The sequence below is a fragment of the Thamnophis sirtalis genome, unplaced genomic scaffold (genome assembly GCF_051295495.1).
Source record: "Thamnophis sirtalis isolate CommonGarterSnake01/CBP01778 unplaced genomic scaffold, rThaSir2_p1.2 scaffold_8, whole genome shotgun sequence".
Lineage (NCBI taxonomy): Eukaryota > Metazoa > Chordata > Lepidosauria > Squamata > Natricidae > Thamnophis > Thamnophis sirtalis.
In genome coordinates, this window is record NW_028261388.1 from 50,209,366 (window position 1) to 50,229,243 (window position 19,878).

At 35.2% G+C, this 19,878-nt stretch overlaps 1 protein-coding gene across 5 annotated transcripts in view; it reads right to left on the reverse strand.

Moving 5' to 3' along the window:
* SYNJ1 (synaptojanin 1) overlaps positions 1-19,878 on the reverse strand; it is a 59,121-nt gene that overhangs the window by 32,307 nt on the left and 6,936 nt on the right. For 4 of the 5 annotated variants that reach the window (XM_087721605.1, XM_087721601.1, XM_087721603.1 and 1 more), the window contains exons 4-17: positions 19,596-19,682; positions 18,111-18,378; positions 17,134-17,359; positions 16,154-16,237; positions 15,388-15,449; positions 14,875-14,971; positions 14,103-14,272; positions 13,784-13,865; positions 12,242-12,394; positions 8,241-8,406; positions 7,425-7,448; positions 6,046-6,237; positions 5,866-5,950; positions 2,715-2,855 (exon numbers count right to left, since the gene is read on the reverse strand). In XM_087721605.1, the coding sequence (XP_087577731.1) occupies positions 2,715-2,855; positions 5,866-5,950; positions 6,046-6,237; positions 7,425-7,448; positions 8,241-8,406; positions 12,242-12,394; positions 13,784-13,865; positions 14,103-14,272; positions 14,875-14,971; positions 15,388-15,449; positions 16,154-16,237; positions 17,134-17,359; positions 18,111-18,378; positions 19,596-19,682 (1,837 nt within the window). The remainder of the gene's footprint in view (positions 1-2,714; positions 2,856-5,865; positions 5,951-6,045; positions 6,238-7,424; positions 7,449-8,240; positions 8,407-12,241; positions 12,395-13,783; positions 13,866-14,102; positions 14,273-14,874; positions 14,972-15,387; positions 15,450-16,153; positions 16,238-17,133; positions 17,360-18,110; positions 18,379-19,595; positions 19,683-19,878) is intronic. The other variant, XM_087721602.1, reaches the window with a different exon arrangement.

Sequence of the window (19,878 nt, forward strand, 5' to 3'; positions counted from 1 at the left end):
CTCTGCGGACAGGGCCGACTTCTTGCTCTCCCTGCGGTGAGCCTTACTAGAATTCCTGCAGCTCCTGTAGGCCCTGGAGGTGGAGCCCTCCTCAGAGGGGAGAGAAAACTTGTGAGGGCGCCAGTTCCTCCCTCAGGAAAGAACTGGGAGAATCTGGGTTTCACCATGAAGCTGCAGGGGAGGAATCCCTGGATATATCCCCTGCTGATGACGGTGACCTGCTCGCCCTGGGGGAGCCAGGTCCCTGCTCAAGCCTCTGCCCTGGGGTGGGATCAGGTGCCTCCCTGCATTCCGGGGATGGGTGATGCTCCCGTAGAATAGGGGAACCCCCCTTGCGGTGCTTGGCACTATCCTTATGGTCATTGCCCTCAGAAGGCCCCATGGGGTGCCTACTGGAAGAGCCTTTGTTCCCTTTGTCCCCTTTGGGCGGGTGATCCAGCCTGGCCCGTTTGGCTGAGGGCCGTGACTGGGCCTCTTGAAGCTCCAAACCGCCGTCTGGAATGGTGGTTCAGCCAAAAAGAAGGCAACGAGGAGCTGATTCACTAGGCCGAATTGGGCGCAAGCCAGCTGGCTAATGGCGCCCGCAGATCATGGAGGAGAGGGGTGCCCGCAGGACTAGGCCCCTCCTCAGGCCATCCACAGCCCTCCAGCTGGATGCAACTTGCTGGCACCCCAGACAAGTTTCCGGCCTCCCAGACGGCGATCCGCAATGCTGCTGGGGTATGGTGGGGCGGCCCGCCGATCGCAGCGGCTCCAAGCAGGAGACAATGGAGACCGCTTCCCTGGTTCACTGCAGCCCACGTAAACGTCTCTCGCTCACACCGGCTACACACGGCTGCGAAACGGCTTGTCCAAAATGGCTGCCGCTGCATGCACGGTTCCTGCCCCTGTTGCTGGGGAAAAGCGTGCGAATCTCCAAAATGGCCGACGCAACAGCCGACAGTGCAGGGAAAGCTGCCCGAACCTTTTCGAGCCAGCGAGAAGGCTCCGCACTACCTGGAACATCTGTGACACGAAGGGAATGACAAGGGAAGTCTTCCTCCCCCCACCGTTCACTGGCAGACGCCGGGCGAACGACTCACGCTTCCGCTCCGCTTCCACCAGCGGCAGTCAGCTGCACAGAGTCAGCAGCGACAAGCAGCTGTAAGACACTTCACAACTCTCAGCAGAATCAGATGTCCAACAGATGAGGTGGTCTTAGGGATGTAATGGTAATAGAACAGTACTTATGATGGGAAGTCCACTCTATTTGCTCTAGGACTGAGGAACTCCCCAAATTCAAGTCCTCACTGGGCGGACTGAGTTTTTAATCTGAGATTGTAGAGGCAATGGGAGGCGTGGTCAAAGGGAAAAAAGATACTCAGTCCTAAGGCAGATAGACTGTGTTAACCCATGCTTGGACTCTCCAAGCAGCGCTCAGGAGAATAGTATATGTATTTGTTGTAATATACTATGGACAGCCCCTTAAAACAATTGTAACTATAGTCAACTTGGTAATAGAATAAAATATGTTTTACTTTAAAAAAAGCGCTTACAAGATTATTTTGTTATTATAACATAAAAACATTTAAGAAGTAATTCAGTTATAGTATTTAAACCAAAACAGAGTATGTTAGAGAGCTTTCCCTTCAATTATGGTTTTGAGCCTTCTGTATCAAATTGCCAGAAGGCCCCCTGCCTGGACTTTTGATGCTAGAAACCCACCTTTGTACTCCTCAGATATTCCAATCTTCCTGCTTTCCATGAATAAATGTTTGCTTAGTTTAACTCTATTATTTACTAACTTGTTGTTCCCATTTCTTTCATTTGGTAAATGTTTTGTCTTCTCACTCCTATTTGGGGTTGTGAGAGCATGCTGAAGGCTGTCTAAGCAGGCATGACCAGTCACAAACACTGTTTTGTCAGAATGGTGACCAATAAAATTCTTAACTGCCACCCTGGACATTCTCTGCCACCTCAATTCAGTACTGTGAATTGAGACAGATATACAGTATATATTTTCTAGGGATTACTAAAGAGCTAAAGGAGAGTAGATGATGATGCAAAATGCTATGACTTTATGGGTGATGCTGTGACTTTACTTGCTGTACACCAGCTTCTTTTAAATGAAAAATTAAAGAAATCTAAAAAAAGGTAATTAATGAAATTAATCAGGAAACCCAAAACATCAAAATGCAATTAATATTGTTTGGGGGGGGGGGGAGGGATGGGTGGTGAGGGAAGGCCCGATTTCATTCAATTTGTGCATATCCCACCAATAGAAAAGCAACAAGGATGAGGAAATCAAGTTATATCAAATCCAACTTGATGTCACAGCAAGGATTCTATGAGGAACATGTAATCTGTTTGGTACTAGCAGATCCCTAACTTCTCTGACACACTCAAAAATGTCCAATTGAGTGTATCCTTCCTCTCTGTTTCTCAATTTCTCTGGAGAGCTTTCTATAGTGCATTTTATAGCAAGAAAAATATTCCCAAGCACATACTAAATAGAATGTGTATCAAAACTTTTTTCTCTTTATCAGATACTTTTGTAAGTATAATTACATAAAAGTTGATTATTGTCACAAAATGTGAAAATAGGATAGGAATATTCATTATCTGTGGTTATATCTGTAAGCTTGTTTCATGGTTTTTAATACATAGCTGAAATACATTCATCAGAGTGATAAAATGACCTAAAATGGTTGGTTTTAACATATCAGAACATTTACCTGATAAAAGGGGCATGCTGAGGTCTGATGAATACAAAGAGGCACACACCCACCAATTGTTCTGAAGCCAAGAGAACATATTTGTAGTCTCTTGAGATCGTCTTCTGCAGTTCAGCAGCCCATAACTTCTGATTAGTTGTACTGCCAGTATAGACAAAATATTTTAGTTTTTATAGGACATGTACATTATTTTTTTCTGAAAATAATTACGGTAAGTTCTTTAAAAAAAAACACCTAAAATTGAAAAGTAGGAATTTGTAGTAATACAGGTAATCTGAGAATTACAACAATTTGTTTAGTGACCCTTCAAAGTTACAATGGCACTGAAAAGTGATTTACAATATTTTTGTTCACATTTAAGATCACTGAAGCATCTCCATGTCATGTCATCAAAATTCAAATGTCAGGCAACTGATTCATATTTATGATGGTTGGAATGTCCCGAAATCATTTGATCATCTTTTGCATCATGTGATCATCTCTTATGACCTTCTGACAAGCCAGATCTGGGGAAGCCAGTTTCACTTAACAACCGTATTACTAATTTAACAATTGTAGTGATTCAGTTAACAACTGTGGCAAGAAAGATTGTAAACTGGCGCAAAATTCACATAACTGTTTCACTTAGCAACAGACATTTTGGGCTAATTGTGGTTGGTAATTGAGGATTACATGTATTTACCCAAAAAAGTCATACGGAACAGACAAAAATGCCTGTAGTAGCGGTCTACAAAATACATAGACTTAATTGTTTCCATAATTGGGATGTGCTGTTGAAACTGATGTAAACAGCCATTTAACATATTTTAATACTAGTACACACTAATACATACACTCTGAGGGAGTGCAGTCATCCATGCTCTTCTTGACCTCTCACAGCTTTCATTATCATTGACCATGGTATCCTTCTAGACCAATAATGGGGGTCGGCAGTACAGGGCTGTGCTGGTTCTTCCTCTGAGGTAGATTTCAATCAGTGTTAATAGTGGAGAAGAGATCCAGTCCACAACTCCTGCCTTGGGAAGTACTGCAGGACTTAGTGTATTTTTTGGACTATAAGACGCACCAGAGTATAAGACGCACCATGATTTTGAAGAGGTGATTTTAAAAAAAAGGTTTTTGCACTCTGCAGGCCTCCCAAACCATCTGCACGCCTCGTTTTTTGCAAAAAAAAAAAAAAAAAAAAAAAAAAAAGAGGGGGGTTGCAGAACTTTGGGAGGCTTGTAGAGTGTTCCTGGGGGCTGGGGGGGGTCGCAAAAACGGGCCATATTTTGCTCCTTTTTGCCCTCCCCAGCCCCTAGGAGCACTTTGCAAGCCTCCCAAACCCTCTGCACGACCATTTTTGCAAAGGGGATTTAGTTTCAGTAGGTCAAAAATGCTATAAGACACACCTAGATTTTTACCCTCTTTTTAGGGGAAAAAGATGCATCTTATACTCCAAAAAATATGGTAGTTGACTTTCCCATGTTGAACATTTACATGAGGCCACTGAGTGAGATCATCTGATAGTTTGAGGTGAAGTGTCACCAGAATGCTGAGGATATCCAGCTATATATCTCCACCCTAGACTACTTGAATGATGCCATGGACATTCTGTCCAAGTGCGCGAAACGTCTAGGGGTGTGGAAGAGATGCAACAGACTTCAGCTCAATCCAAGCAAATCAAAGTAGCTTTGGGTGTTTGGATCTTTTATTGCTAGGAATTTTCTATTTTTGGTTAGAGATGTGGGGTAGCAGTACCTCAGACAGACTTGGTACAAAATCTGGGGGTACTCTTGGAATCACAGGTCTTGCTGAAGGAGCAGGTTGCAGCCATCGTTAGGAGGGCCTTTGCATATCTTTAAGTTTTGCACCAGTTACACCCTTACTTACTTCCTGATTGGACTACTACAATGTGTTGTAGTGAAACTACCCTTGAAGTGCCTTTGGAAACTTTAATTGATGCAGAATGCAGGAACATAAGTACTTAATGGCACCAGTTATTTGGTGCATATAATGCCACTACTTCATGCACTGCATTAGTTGTCAGCATGCTTCTTGGTGCAACTCAAGCTGCTAGTTGCCACCATTAAAGATCTTGGGACCAAATCACTTGAGGGACTGCCTCTGCTCCATTGTTTGTTCCTATCCTATCTGGTCCATCAGGATAGGCATGCTTTAGGTCTTGTTAGCTGAAGAATGCTTGTTGGTAGGGACAAAGATTTTTTCCCCTTTTTCCTCCATAGTGATCATTCTATGGAACATTCTCTATCCAGAGGCCAGGATGGTCTCAACACTGCTGACTGTAAGGTGCTAAAGATCTTGTTCTGATCTTGGGTCTGAGTGTATAAAAGGTGTGTAATCTGCTGGCTATACTACCTCTGTTGACTATATGTTGTTTTCTTGCTGCTTTATATTTTAATTTTTGTATTTATTTTTTTTTGTATTTGAGGGGGTCTTTGGTGCTCTCTGAGTTTGCTTGTTTTCTTGCAGACATATCATTACCCTAACTAGGTAAGTCATCATCAATACTACTGTAGGAAGGAATGCTGTTTGCTATATTCTGGTGACTTGCTTGTCTTTGTGGGTGGGAGTGTATTTTTATATGTATTATGTCATTGCTTTTATTCTACTTGTTATCATTCACTGCCCAGAGTAATTTATTGAAATAGGCAGCTTTACAAATTGATTAAATAAACAAATAAATAAATAAATAAATAAGAAGAAAGTAGAGTGCTATCTCTCAGTCAGTTTTGACAAGTTTTCTTGGCAAGATTTCAGAAGTGTTTGCTACTGTTTTCTTCTCAGGACTGAGACAGAGTGACTGACCTAAGGTTACTCAGCAGGCTTTATGCCTAAGGAAGGACCAGATCTCTCAATCTCCCAGTTTCTAGCCTGGAGGCTTAACCACTACCCCAAACTGGCTCTCAATAAGAAAGCCTAGGGAATTCATATTTGCTCCTTGTGCACTAACTGTGTATACTCCATTTGTTTAAAAAATAAGTTGTGATAGTTTTCAGGTAAGCATTCATAGCAACTGTCTCGATTTTTTATAGGAAAAAGCTGCAGAATATTGACATCAAGGATTCAGAATAGGCAAGTTGTATTTTTGAAAGTATCTTACAGATTAGCAGTCTGTTTAATTTAATATTTATAAAGTAGTGGCACCTACCTTGCACTCACAATGTTTCCTGCATTTAGCTCTACCATTTCTTCAAACCCTATAGCGAAGATGTCAATAGGCTTGCTCTTTCGATCTGAAATTCAAGAGTGAAAATTGCTTTAAAGAATAAAGATGCAAAGTAAATAAAAATAAAAATAAACCCAACAACAACAACACAGCAAGGCTTACCTTGGAATTCACTGATGCAAGCTATCTTTGGTGCATCCAAAAGCCAGTCAGTCAGAGTCTGGTTTCTAAAAGCAATGCTTCGAAATTGTTTCCCTCCATTGACATTCCATGTTCCAACACAAATTCGAATTTTTTGGGGCTTTGAATATTTGTAAAAGTTCTCACACATGCTCGTCAGTATTTTTGATGATGCTACAAAATGTAGTTTACACAAAAGTATTTTATTTTGTAAGTACATTTCTAATCTCCAAGTCAACAAGCTAGAAGCATTAAGCTTTAAAAATAAATCCACAAAAAAGCATTCAAATGAGCAAGTACCTTCTCAAGGGTTTATCAATTTTTCAAATGATAGTTCTACATAAATAATAGCTCAGAGAACTGAATTCTGAAGCATGTTTTAAAGTTACATTTAGCCATGTTTAAAAATCTTCATTATATTAAATATCTGTGGCATATCTGAGCTACTTTTTTGAAACTAGTAGACTCACCATTTATTCTATATGAACATAGAACAAGTTTGTTACAGATTACGATTTATTGATTGTATCTGTGTATTTGGTTTCTCCTCACAGTGCTTTCTATGAGCCACCAGATAGTTTAGTATTTGTTTTTTGAATTGTCTGCCTTCTGCTAAGAAGAGAAATTAAATTCACATTTGTTTCTCTTCTTACTAGCAGACAGAATCTTAAAATAAATTCTAAATAAAACAGTGATGGCCATTTGAAATGTAAACCTCGACAGGTATTTTTTATCTTGCTTTCAGCAAGTAGCAAAGGTCAGCTACTTTCAGCACCTAATGCTTCAACAGTATTTCTCCCATGTCTTGCATTTTCTTGGTCTTAATGATGAACAATAGCATGCTTTCACCACTTCAGTTCATAAGATGATTCTACTATTTTGGTTGGATAAGCATGATGAAAGAGCCATAGAATCCAAATTTTTGTCTTTTAAAATCTGAAGTTTAGCACCAAAAATTTCTATAACTTGTCTTTCAAAGTGTTAATTGCAAAATATTTCCCAAGCTAAACAAGTCTCCTGCATTATTGCTAAGAATCAAGCGTCATTTTTTTAAACTGAGGATTGTCAATTCCATTTTTCTTATAACAGTAAACCTAAAGTTTATACTCTATCCACTCTACTTGCCTTTTACTAGTGACAATGTTATTTTCTGTTTAAGAATAAAAATAAGATGGCCTTAAGACCGAGTATATCTGAAACTAACAGATAGGAAATAGTTCTTGGAATAATAGAATAAATTGTTTACATTATAAGAGTGCATAAAATACTCTATATGCATTTCAAGGAAACAAAAATATCTGAAAATAATTTAACATTGATTATAATTCCATATATTGATAATTATGGGTGCTATACTCTACCTGATTGCAAAGTTTGCTCTGAAACTATGGATGCAGTGAGAAAGGAAAGAATTAAACGAACAGTTAGATGTTACCAAGTTATATTGGAAGATTTCCAGGATACCTTACACTGAATGTTAAAAATTTAGAAAACAATTTCCTAATCTTCTGCAGAGTATTGCACATAATATATCTGTCTATATAATGTTATGTAACTTGGAAATAGCTGCAAATTTAATTAAATAAACTTTGAAATTATTATTCAGACTAGAACCAGAATCTAGACATTTAAAGTACAAGTATAAATAGTTGTCATGCAGAGGGAGTTGCAAACAGTAGTTAGATTTGCTGAAAATATGGGATTTTTTCTTTTTAATATAGTCTATTCATACATACATTTGATATATAATAAACATGAGATTCCTTTATTTTCTGATGTTCTCAAAAATAATCTAATTAAAGCATAGCCAAGTATTTAAAGAAAGGAGACTGTTGTTATAGAATAAATATTTTGATTTTTTCTTAGAGCACATAGAATACAATAGCTCAAAAATTATGAACAGAAAAAATGCTAGTTTTTCTACAGTAGCATGAATTTGTGTACTGAAACAATACAGTGCATGGATTATAAAGCAATTCTCATACTTCTACAAAATGTTTGCAAGAAGAATGTACTTTGGTTTTGCCTTTTGCAAAATGAGTTTCTTTCTTTAGATTTTGGTACCACCCAGCTCTAAATTGACTTTAGGCAGCTAATCTTCCACATGTAGAAGTGAAACCTTCGATGCAACCAGTTTTATTAGCAGCCATACATATTAAGAATCTAGAAATACATACCACGTAAACTGCCAGTGGTCAAGAGAGCCCGTGCTTTGTCTGCTAAATCACTATTCAGGGTATTGCCCAACAACAAAACATCAATAGCTTCCTGCTTTGAGCTATCAAAAAAGTTATTTTGAATTGTTCTAGTCACGGAACGTGCACCATCCTTCAGCTTTCCGGTCTGGTAGGGAGGAAAATGTATAAATATTTTATAAGCTATTTATACAGTTTGGCAAGCACACATAATGTGGTTCTAAATCAATTAACAGTCTTCTATTAAATAAATTAGTTTTCATGGACTATTAAACTGAATTTTTACAAATTTGCAAATCAATACATTTTATGCTGGGATAGGATCAAAGACAAGCATAAAATCCTTAGACATACAAGCCAAAAAATATTTAAATGACAAAAAAATTACATAGAGTGGTCATGCACATCTTGCATTTATGAAAAGTAAAATACCCTTCTATTACAAAGCTATTTATTTAGCATATGCTATAGAAACTATTCTTAAGGGTTTCAGTTGCAATTGGTTGATTTCAGACTTAAGCCCGGTAGCCCTTTTTTAAAGCGACAGAAGCCTCAATGGAGGCAATTTGACAGTTCTTGTAGTAGCTGTAATTTTCTCTATCTGAGAGTCTAAACGTGGTCCAAAGTGGGAAACTTTTTCCAGCCTATCTGACCTTAGACTGGAGCTCTCCCAAAACAGTCCTAACGCGCGGACTGAGTTTTCGAACTGAGCATGCAGAGGCAAAGGGAGGCGTGGTCAACAAAAACATCACTCAGTCCAAGGGCAGATAGGCTGTGTTAACCCAGCATTTGGACTCTCCGAGCAGTGCACTGGAGAAACTATTCTTAAGGGTTTCAGTTGCAATTGGTTGATTTCAGACTTTTTCTTAGTAGAATTCTGCTTGCATTGGAGAAGGCGGCAGTGGTATTCCTAAAACTTTTTTCCTGTCATGGTGATGTTATATCTTTATGTATTTCATCTCAATTTTTACATCTACTTCACTTGTGTGAATTTGTTCTCCTCACTGAGAGAATGCTGCCTATTCTCTCAAACTGTCTTTCATTCTTGCCTTTTTGCTGAGCTGAATAAAGATGGTTTATTTCAGGTTGCCTAAAGCTAAAGTGTGATACATGCTACATGTTGTTATAAGTAAGTGTTGTTTGAAGATACAGGCTCTCTGCAGAAGAAATGAATATCTTCTATCAAAATGGTCACCTTTAGTTCCACAATGGTACTGTTGTTACAAAGTAATACTGCAGGAAATTAGAAAAAGTAGGAGACTAGTTGTTACACTGCATAAAAGAAAATCCGTCTGTACTGTGGTTTTCTTGGGAGAGGAGGTGAATAAAGTCCCACAGTTAAAGGAAGTCCTGAAGTGATTCTGCATCCCATATAAAAATATTGTTTTTGAACAGTAACTGACGAGTACATAGGTAAATAATATGTTTCAGTTTAAGACTCTTAAATTTTCACTGAACTACAGTTGAAAGTGACAATTGTGAATTTTGAACTATCATAGACGCCTTATTAGGGTTACAGATAAATTTACAGGACAGAGAATTTATTTATTTTTAAATGAAAATCTGTAGGACTGCTTTGGTTATGGCCCTGAGAGTAGTGCTTTGTTGTAATGTAAGATGATATGAAAATAAGAATTTACATGGAAAAGAGTGGAGAACTGAACTGTTTAGCATAAAGTCCAAAAAAAGGAAGCCACCATGGGCTATTTACTCCTTAGATCTAACACACATTTGAAAAACAATTGCAATAAATAAAGAATACTCTGTGGGGGCATGCACAATTCATATTGTTACAAGTAGCACAGAACATGGACATTGTAAACTGCATCAGATAAATGTGAATAGTTTATTCATGGATGTGTCTTAATTCTGTCCTTAAAATGTGATGGCATGGTTTAGTGTATGTTGATAATCGGATCTCAATTAGACACAAGCACAAACATTAACACATTACCTGAAGAAATATTCTGACAATTATTGTGTGAAAAGGTATTGTTAGGAACTCAAACAAATTTAATGGTGTTTGGGGAAATCTGCATAGTATCATTAGTAGTTAATTTATAGTGTGTTAAACTGTTGAGAAAGTAAAGATCAGTGTTCCACATACTACATATTTTTGAAATTGCAATATAAGATAGAACAACATGTGAGGAAAAGGGAATGGCTTATTTAATGGATATCTCAGGAAATACTGTTTTTTTTAAAGATTAAATTCATATAAAGATGTTTTTGAAAGATTGGGTAAATTTTAGAAGACATCATATAGCACTCCTAACCTTATTTTGACCAAAGAAAAAGGAGGGTACACAACAATAGAAAACAAATAGCAAAATTACTGACAATACACTACTGATACATTCAAATGTTTACAACTCAAAAAAATATATGTATTTACAGCACATTTATAATGTATAGGCATCTATCTATATGTCCCTATATATGTGTGTTTAAATCATAATTTAAAATTTAGAAAGACGGGAGATACAAGAAAAATCATTTCTTTAACAATTGATTTACTCCAGAGGCAGCATAATGCACTGCAGTTTTTTAATTTCATTTGTCATTGTTCCTAAACTATCATAGCTAATGGAAAAAGATTGCAGCAATTGTGATCCAACAAAAATATATTTATTTTAGAAATGGAAGGCATGAGGTTTGCCTACCCTGTAAACAGGATAAAAGAATATCTTCCAATTCTCAACATTTATTTTTCAAAATATTCTATACTTCACAACTGAACACTTCCTGAAATGGATGAAAAAATATCGTCTACATGTTTCAGGGTCACTGTTAAATAAAGTGTAACTTACAAAAGTATAGTCATTGTAATATTCCAACCTAATTTATTACTGAGAGGAATCTCAATTGTGAGATTTGCCCACACATAGTTCTGCCAATATAAAATGTCCTAACGAGCATTGTATCATTTCATTCATCTCAACCTTTTTTCCCAAATAAGTTATTAATTGCTTTATTTTTATGTTTTTTTAATATGATATAATACCATTTGTAACCAACCCTTGGGATGGGAGCAGAAATTGTTGGAAGCAAAAGTTTCTTAAATTAAAAATATTTATATAGCATTAATTCTGTACTAACTTTTGAGGTTTGAAATAACTATATTGAAGGATGCTGGCCTTTAAACAAAACAAAAAAAGTATCCTAAAGGGAAAGCTGCCCTTTAAAAAAGTAAACAAGAGTTAATATCAAATCTTACCATTTTGCTTCCTTACATTTGGTCTATGTACCGGTAAGTATTTTTAAACACAATACAGAACAGTTGATAATATTCAAGAATTACACTCACCAATTACATATCAGGCAATAGAAATGACCCGAAAGAAAAGGAAAAGAAAGATTAGTTAAGATGTTAAAGACTACAGTAGAAAAAAAATGAGTATATTTCAAGTTTTAATTTGAAAAAGTTAATCTTCGTGGTATTATTACAGAAATGCATGCAATGAAAATAACAGAATATGTTATTTTCCTCAATTTAGGGATTATATAAGCTTCTGAAAAGTCATAGATAAAATACATAGAAATCCATAAGTAAAATATATATTTAGTAATTTAGTTTTCATATACAACATACAGGCAATTCAGGCAAAGATAAGCTATATGAAATTTTTAGCTTGACTATTCTAATTATATAGTATCACTTACAGCTCGCTGACAGCTACTTAATATAACATATATCTAGTGTGATTATTCATGCACATTGCTGAGCTAAATCTTTAAGATTATCTGCAAAATGTGGTAAAAATGGAAAACAAGACAAATATTGGTTTTTATAACAGTCATTGTATGATTTTTAAATGATAAAGAACTATAGAAAAATGACTAAAAGAGATTGCAATTGTCAAATATCCTAACTCAAGGATAAATGCAACACTTCACTGGGATTACAATATATAGTAGTCCAAAATACAGGAAAGATCCATAAAGTTAAGATACCAATAGTGAATTTACTATTAAAATATTACCTTTGCTTTTCCTTCAAGAGCTCCAGTTCCAGCATATATTTTACTGACCGAATCACCATTAACAGACCACATTGACCGGAAAACTTCCTGGAATCGAGTAACCAGCTGAGGTTTTTCAGCTAAGCCTAAAACTTCTAATTGTTTTGTTAGCATCTATAATGAAGTAATGAAAAAGTTAATTTAAACAATATCAACCTTTTTTTTTTAAACAAAAAAAGCCCTTTTGGGCAATCTTATAAAACTATTTAATCAGTTTCTAGATTTATAGAATATATTCTAAAGGTAGATTATATCATTGTTATTATAATTAAAATTAGCAATGACAGGAAGATCTACACGATAAGAGGAGCAAAAACTGTCTTATTATGTTTTTCTTCATTCCCGCCTTATTTATTTAGACAGAATGAACACGGGACAGTCTAGTATAGTGATTAAGGCTCCAAACTTATAGGTCAGTTTTGGCAAACCTTTTCAGCACCAAGTGCCGAAATGGGAGCGCATGTGCACATGCCGGAAACCAGAAGAGCACCCCCCCGTGTGAATGCCTCCCTTGTGCATCCATATGCATATTATCAAACACATCTACCGGCATGATGATCGTTGCCATGCAATCTTAGCTGTTTTTTAAATTATATTGTACCCAGTTTTCTATTTGCAGATGGTCCCTATTAAGACTGCATGACAACGATGAACATGCCAGTAAAAGTGTTTGATAGTATGCATATGGATGCAGAAGGGAGGCAAATAAATAACTGGAAAAGTTAACCTCAATGTATATATTTTTGATTAAAATATGTTCTGTTACATCTAGTTGTCCATTGAAAGCCTAATCCTATCTTCTACTATTAAAACTTAGCAGGAATATCCATGTGCCTCAATACTTTCAAACAATACTTTCATACTCCAAAAGTTTTAAAGTTTTAATTAACGTTTTAATATTGCGGTATATGCATTGGCAAGATCTTCTCTACTGAAACTTTCACAGGATGTTTTTTTAAAAGCATGTTCAAAATAAAAATTTTCATGGACTAATCACAATTCCTTCACTCTTCAAGATACTTTAATAGATGGCTGTTAAAAGAGGCGGCTAACAAAAAAATTATGCTTATGAAAAATGCATTCATGGAGATTTTAATATTGTGCATTATTTATTGATATTTTCACCTTCTGACTGTAAGCGTTTTGGTTCCTAAAATGTCAGTATTAGGAAGGTTTGTAGCATGAACTTTTTTTAGTTAACTTTTGCTCCAATAAAGTAATTGTATAAATTTGTATAAATCTATTAACTCTATGAAATGGAAACTTAACACTACAAGGAAAAATAAAGGACTGGAAACCTGTATTGTTATGATTTGCTCAATAATAAGACTAACTTATTAAACTTGTATGCCATGATCTATTCTTTTACAAAAATGAAAAATAGAATGGAAAAAATAATCCACCCTCTTACATTGATTTAATATTTAAGATATAACATTCAATGAATATTAATTTCAATGGTTCCCCCCAAACTATAATTGTGCAATACAATTAAATTCTTACCTCTAAGCCAATAAATGCCTGCACACTATTTGTTCTATCTAGACAATCCAAGCAGTTTGTTCTTATAGTACCACTCTGTGATCTGCACCAAATACAAGAAGAATATTAAATAATCTGCATATAAACCATAAAACTCTTTCACAAAATGTTAGTCAGGATATCAAAATTAAAGTGCTACTTCACACACATTTGTGAAAAACTGACTTTCACCATTTATATCTGTAGTGGAAGAAGACAAACACGGGATAAACTGTGTTATTAGGGCAAAAGCAAAATATAATTTTATATTTGCAAATCAACAGAAATGAAATAACCAAACCTTTTAACTTCTTTTCCATCAAAATAAAAAAATCCACATTCAAAGAATTTCTGGATCTGTGGTTTAAGAACACCATGCAGCTTTTCTGCTTTTCCACCTTTCACCATTTGATGATAGTCAAAGTTTACCATTTTGATGTCATTAACATGTTCAGATGCCTTCAAGTGGCTCTGTTGAGATAGCAGAAGACAAGATAGACAAGTCAGTATCTGTCATCTGACAAGTAGACAGATGACAATGACATCTGGTATGATTTCAATAGTCGTAAAGATACGATGCTGCCAACAACTGTTATTTTAACTGTTAGCTTTATTACTAATAGTTGTAAATGAACATTTTAATACATTCTAGATAAAATACCATGCTTCTATTAAAATTAGTGTAAGATACTTTCTGAAAATCAAGATGCTTTAGTGGGATTACTGACATATTACTACTGATACTTCACCTGTCATATATTAAGATCTGAACCTTGTCTATAAAATCAGTATTAATTCATTGCCATGATCTTAAAATAATTTTGAGTTATTAATATCATGTTTTAAAAATTAATACTGAACTAATTTTAATTGGTTTATACTTTCAAGATTCATTTATTTTTTTAAAATTCAAAAGACAATCTTATTGATGTCAGATAAATTTTTTTTCAAATGTTACATAGAAGTAAGTTGCAAAGAAATCCAATTGTTCTATCTTTATGAATGCAAGATTTGATAACCCTTGTTCAATATTGCCAGAATGGGAAATTTAGTAATGGTTACAATATTCTTACCTGAAAAGCTTTGCTAAGCATATGCTCTCCTTCTTTTGAACCAAGAAGATTCACAATTATCTGCTTACCATATATATTTTTAAGAGTATGAAAATGCCTGAAAAGTGAAAAAGGTCTGTTATCTCTTAGAAAGATAAAAATCTAGCAATTTAAGCATTTGAGTGGAAGATGCTCTTATTCTTTGGCTATTACCAAACAGACAGATGAAGCTTTTGCAATTTCCAACTCTTACCCTGTGCATGAAATTATATGGAAACTGTACAAAAGAATTTTAATCTTTACGGCAAAGGCAAGTTAAGCTTATAACAAAGTTTACTTTTGACATGTATTCATTACTCAGAAAACAAAATATGATCATTTTTAGATAATTAAGATACTAACATAAATTATGTTACAAATTGTTAAATCAGAATTCAACAATGTACATGTTAATCTTTAGGTTTGTTTTAGTTCCAATGAAATTAATCACATATTAATTGTGAAGATATGAATTCTTCTTGAAAAGAATTTTACCTGTCAAAGGCTGGTGCATTCGCTTCAAATCCTCTTGACATTCTGACACGATGAGATCCAACCTGAAACAGAAAAGTGATTTAATTACTATGTCCTTGGATTCATTTCTTGTTTCACAAAAACATTTGGATTCAGCAAATTTTATTTTTAACTACTCCTATCCATTTTCACTGGATCAAGTCCATCCATTGTGCTGCAGTTGATCTGCATGAACTGTCCAAAATATGATAACTTGAAGCTAGATAATTTGTATCTTCAGTGAGAATTCTGCACTTCAATCTTGACTTTCTATTGAATTCTTAGCAATCTTCTCCAACACCAAAGTTGTGCACTAATTTCAAATGGGGAAATGGTAGCCCACTCAAGTCCAAAGGTGAAAAACCTTCAAACTGGGAGTGGAGTGGGGTGAGCAAACATAGCCACTCAGTTTTGGCAGGACTGAGACTTCTAATCTCAATTTTCCAATATTTGAGATTCTTGTAAGAAGTTCTCCAACTCGGTGCTCTTTAAATCCTACTGTGTATTTATAGGAGTTAAAATACAAAACGTTCAAAGAGGAAAGCTCTTTAAAAATCACTTGAGCTACAAATAAGTGGGACAGAAACAACTCTGATGTCTTCATAAACAATAACTTTGACAATTTAAACAATTGTGTTTTTCACAGTCTCCAGAGATTAATTTCTCTAGAATGTATTGGCTACCTGCCCTCTAAACAATTTATTCAATTATTACAGAAAACACAATGGAAAAGTGATACCCTTCATACCTGTAAGCCAGGTTGCTCCCAAAATAATGGAATAGATCCACGAATTTGTATAAAAGATGACACACATTCATCTAGAAATATCACCTGTTGGACATATATTTATTGTATTAATTTGTCTTAAAACAAATAAATAAATCAGGGTTTATCTTTTGTTTTTTTACATATTCTTCCACACTTCTCCACATTTAAATTTTAACATGGAGGAAGTGCATTCTATGGATTAAAATGAAATTAACATTGAACTGTTACTTAAAATGCAGATAATCATTTTTCTTCAGGCTCCTCTGTTAGTTTATGACAATTTCTTCCATGTGCAGTCCTTGGTGCTCTATGGGATTGGTTATTTTCAAGGTTTCATTACCCAAAACTAAAAAGAAAGAAAAATACCAGAACACCACCTTGCCACTAATCAACACCCAGATGAGCAGGGTTTAACACCAAGATTAACACTACACAAATAGTAGACAAACAGTACCCTAATAAAGTAACTACTAACAAAAACTACCAAGGAGAAAACAACACCCCCACCAACAATGACAGGGCAACAATGACAGCTGCTGTATATTAAACAGAGCGCAAATTCCACTCCCTTCTAGCAATGAAGACGTTACCTAGTTGGACAATAAAATGTCTGCAAAAAAACAACCAAGCTCAGAGAGAACCAAGAACAATAATTCAAAAAGTTTCTTTGCTTGTTTATTTATTAGAAAAATTGTTATAGTACCAAATTCTGTGCAACATGTTCAATAAATTTTACTTCCTAATATATGCTTTGAGAATTTTTGCTTCAAAGGGCAAATTTATACAGAAATGTAAAAATAAAACTGATTTTGTTTCTATGCCCTATAATTTCAAATCCATAATGACAAAATCCATGTAATGTGTCTCTTGCAGGTGTAGTTTGGCTGCTATCACCTACAGAAAAAAACCCAATTTACATACTCTAATTAGATTAATGAACAGTTAAATCCTTACCATACCTGCTCTGTTTCAACAAAATTGGCTACATGGCCATCATCATTTGTTCCTCGAACGTTAAATCTGGTCCCAGCTCGTTCACAGCTCAGTCGAGAAATAATGCAAGCCTTTGCTTGTTTGTGAGCTGCATAAATAGTTCTAATCTCCACTCCTCCACACATGAGTCGTAATAACCACTCATCACACTTTACTCCATAATGTTTCAGATGCAAATGCAATGATTGATTCCTATCAGAAAATTAAGGATCATAATTTAATTCTGAAATTAAATTTAAACCAATATGTATTATATATTTAAAAAAATAATATGTGAATTTGGGAAAATAGGAAGAAAGTATAAAAATTATTCAGACTTTAAAATGTACATTTGAAATTCAAAACATTTCAAATATTTCTACATCAAACAATATTTTATAAATTAGACTTAATAAATTACATTCAACAAATTTCAGTTTACTTTCATTGGGAATTTCAAATGACAACTTACAGAGTTGTCTAAATGAAGCCTAAATGAAAATAGCAGATGGAATTTCTCATTTAACATATTACTTGAGAATATTTTTCCCAACCATTTGTTTGTTTCTCCAGATTAACACTGACTATATTGAATAAAATTTATTTTCAGGTGAATAGACAAAGAATTAAATAATGTTTAAACAATAACATGATAAAACACTACACATTTAAAACAAAGAAGTTTTAAAGTCTTCTGTGGAGTGCTTTAAACTGTTTCTGTAATTTTGGAGAGAAATTTACAATCCACTTCTAAACTCAGATTTGTGTTTCCCCCCATACATGGAAACTAAATATTCAAGAAAATTTCTTCAACAATCACTGCAAGATCTGATTCTTTAAAATAATATATTGCTTTAAGAAAAAAAATGCAACTTTAAAAAAGTAGATATGTAAAAACCATGAGACATTTCATAACAGTTACATAAACTAACATAATGGATAGAACTTTTAAAACAAAACTCACCAGAAAAACCTATTATCAGTACTTTCTTCTTGCATGTTACGATCAGCATTTAGACTAAGATCTAAACTGACTCCAGCAGAAGACCAAGCAAAATAAAAGTTTCCTGAATTCAATACTTTGCGTACTTCAGAGACACGTTCCTCATCTGAAGGATCAGCTCTTAGTGATATCAAATCAGTGGAAGTAACACGAAAAACTTCAGAATCTTGAATTTTTCCAACAGACATGCATCCTGTGACAAGTACTAAATAATGCAGTAATGTATCTCCTGTAATAAATAGTAACTGATTACTATTGTTCAAGAAAAAATAATTGTCAATTGTTTTACTGTTTCAACACAGAACTGAATTATTTTAAAATAATTACCATATTTTTCAGAGTATGACGCACCTTTTTTCCTCAAAAAAGAGGCTGAAAATCTGGGTGTGTCTTATACACCAAATATAGCATTTTTACCTCCCGAAGCCCCGCCCCCTTCACCAAAATGGCCGTGCATACCCTTATGGAGGCTTTCAGAGTTCCTGGGGGCTGTGGAGGGCAGAAATGAGCAAAAGACGGGCTGTTTTTTGTCCCCCCCAGCCCTCAAGTAGCACTCTATAAGCCTTCATAAGGCTATGCATGCAATTTTTTTGACGAAAATTTTTTTTTGCTTCTTTTTGCCACCCCATCTCCCAGGAGCACTCTGCAAGCCCCCAATGTAATGAGAATTACATTGATCAAGTGCTGTGCCAGCAGAAACAAAGTCTTAGGTGCTGCAGATTTGTCAGCAATTTCCTTCTCCAGCACATGGATAAATACACTTGGAAACATCTACCTAACTACCTACTCTCTCTCTCTCTCTCTCCCTACCTACCTATTGTATTTCTCTCTCTTGCTCCCTCTACCTACCAACCTACCTACTCTCTCTCTCTCCCTCCCTATCTACTGATATTTCTCTCTATATATATTTATACATTTCTCTCTCTATCCCTCTACTTACCAACCTACCTACTCTCTCTCTCCCTCTCCCTTCCTATCTACTGTATTTCTCTTTATCTCTATCTTTCTATTTCTCTCTCTATCCCTCTACCTACCTACCCTCTCTCTCCTCCCCTAATTTCTCTCTCTCTCTCTCTCTCTCCCTACCTACTCTCTCTCTCCCTCCCTCCCTACCTACTGTATTTCTCTCTCTTTCTCTCCCTCTCTATCCCTCTATCTACCTACCTACTTTTTAAAAAAAATTATCTCTTCAAAACCTTGGTGTGTCTTAAATTCCAGTGCATCTTATACTCTGAAAAATACGGTACTCAGTACATAAAATTATCAGTAATTGATTTTCAATAACATCTTGGTGTATAAACAAAATTAGTTTTCTTTGAAAAGTGAACCTACTACAGAAGCTACAGAAAAAACATCACAATCTGAAAGAAATTCTAACGATTATTATTTTTCTGAAGTGAAAACATAGGCAAACAATTTCCTAAATAAAAAATAGAAGGTACTTACCAAGGTTTAACCTTAATACACCTAGGAGTCCATATGCATCCATTACCTTGGAGTACATATTCTTGATTGCCTCTTTCTCAGCACATGCTGTTTAAATAAATGTTCAAAATGTACAGATCTGCTAAAAAATTTGTTTACAAATTCATTCTAAAGTTCTTCATTTACTTCAAAGTATTTACAATTCCAAATAAGCAACTAGGTTTGTATAATTGTCATATGATTGAATACTTAAGAAAATAGATGAATGTATATGCTTTAGAATGGAGCTATCAAACTGTTTTGC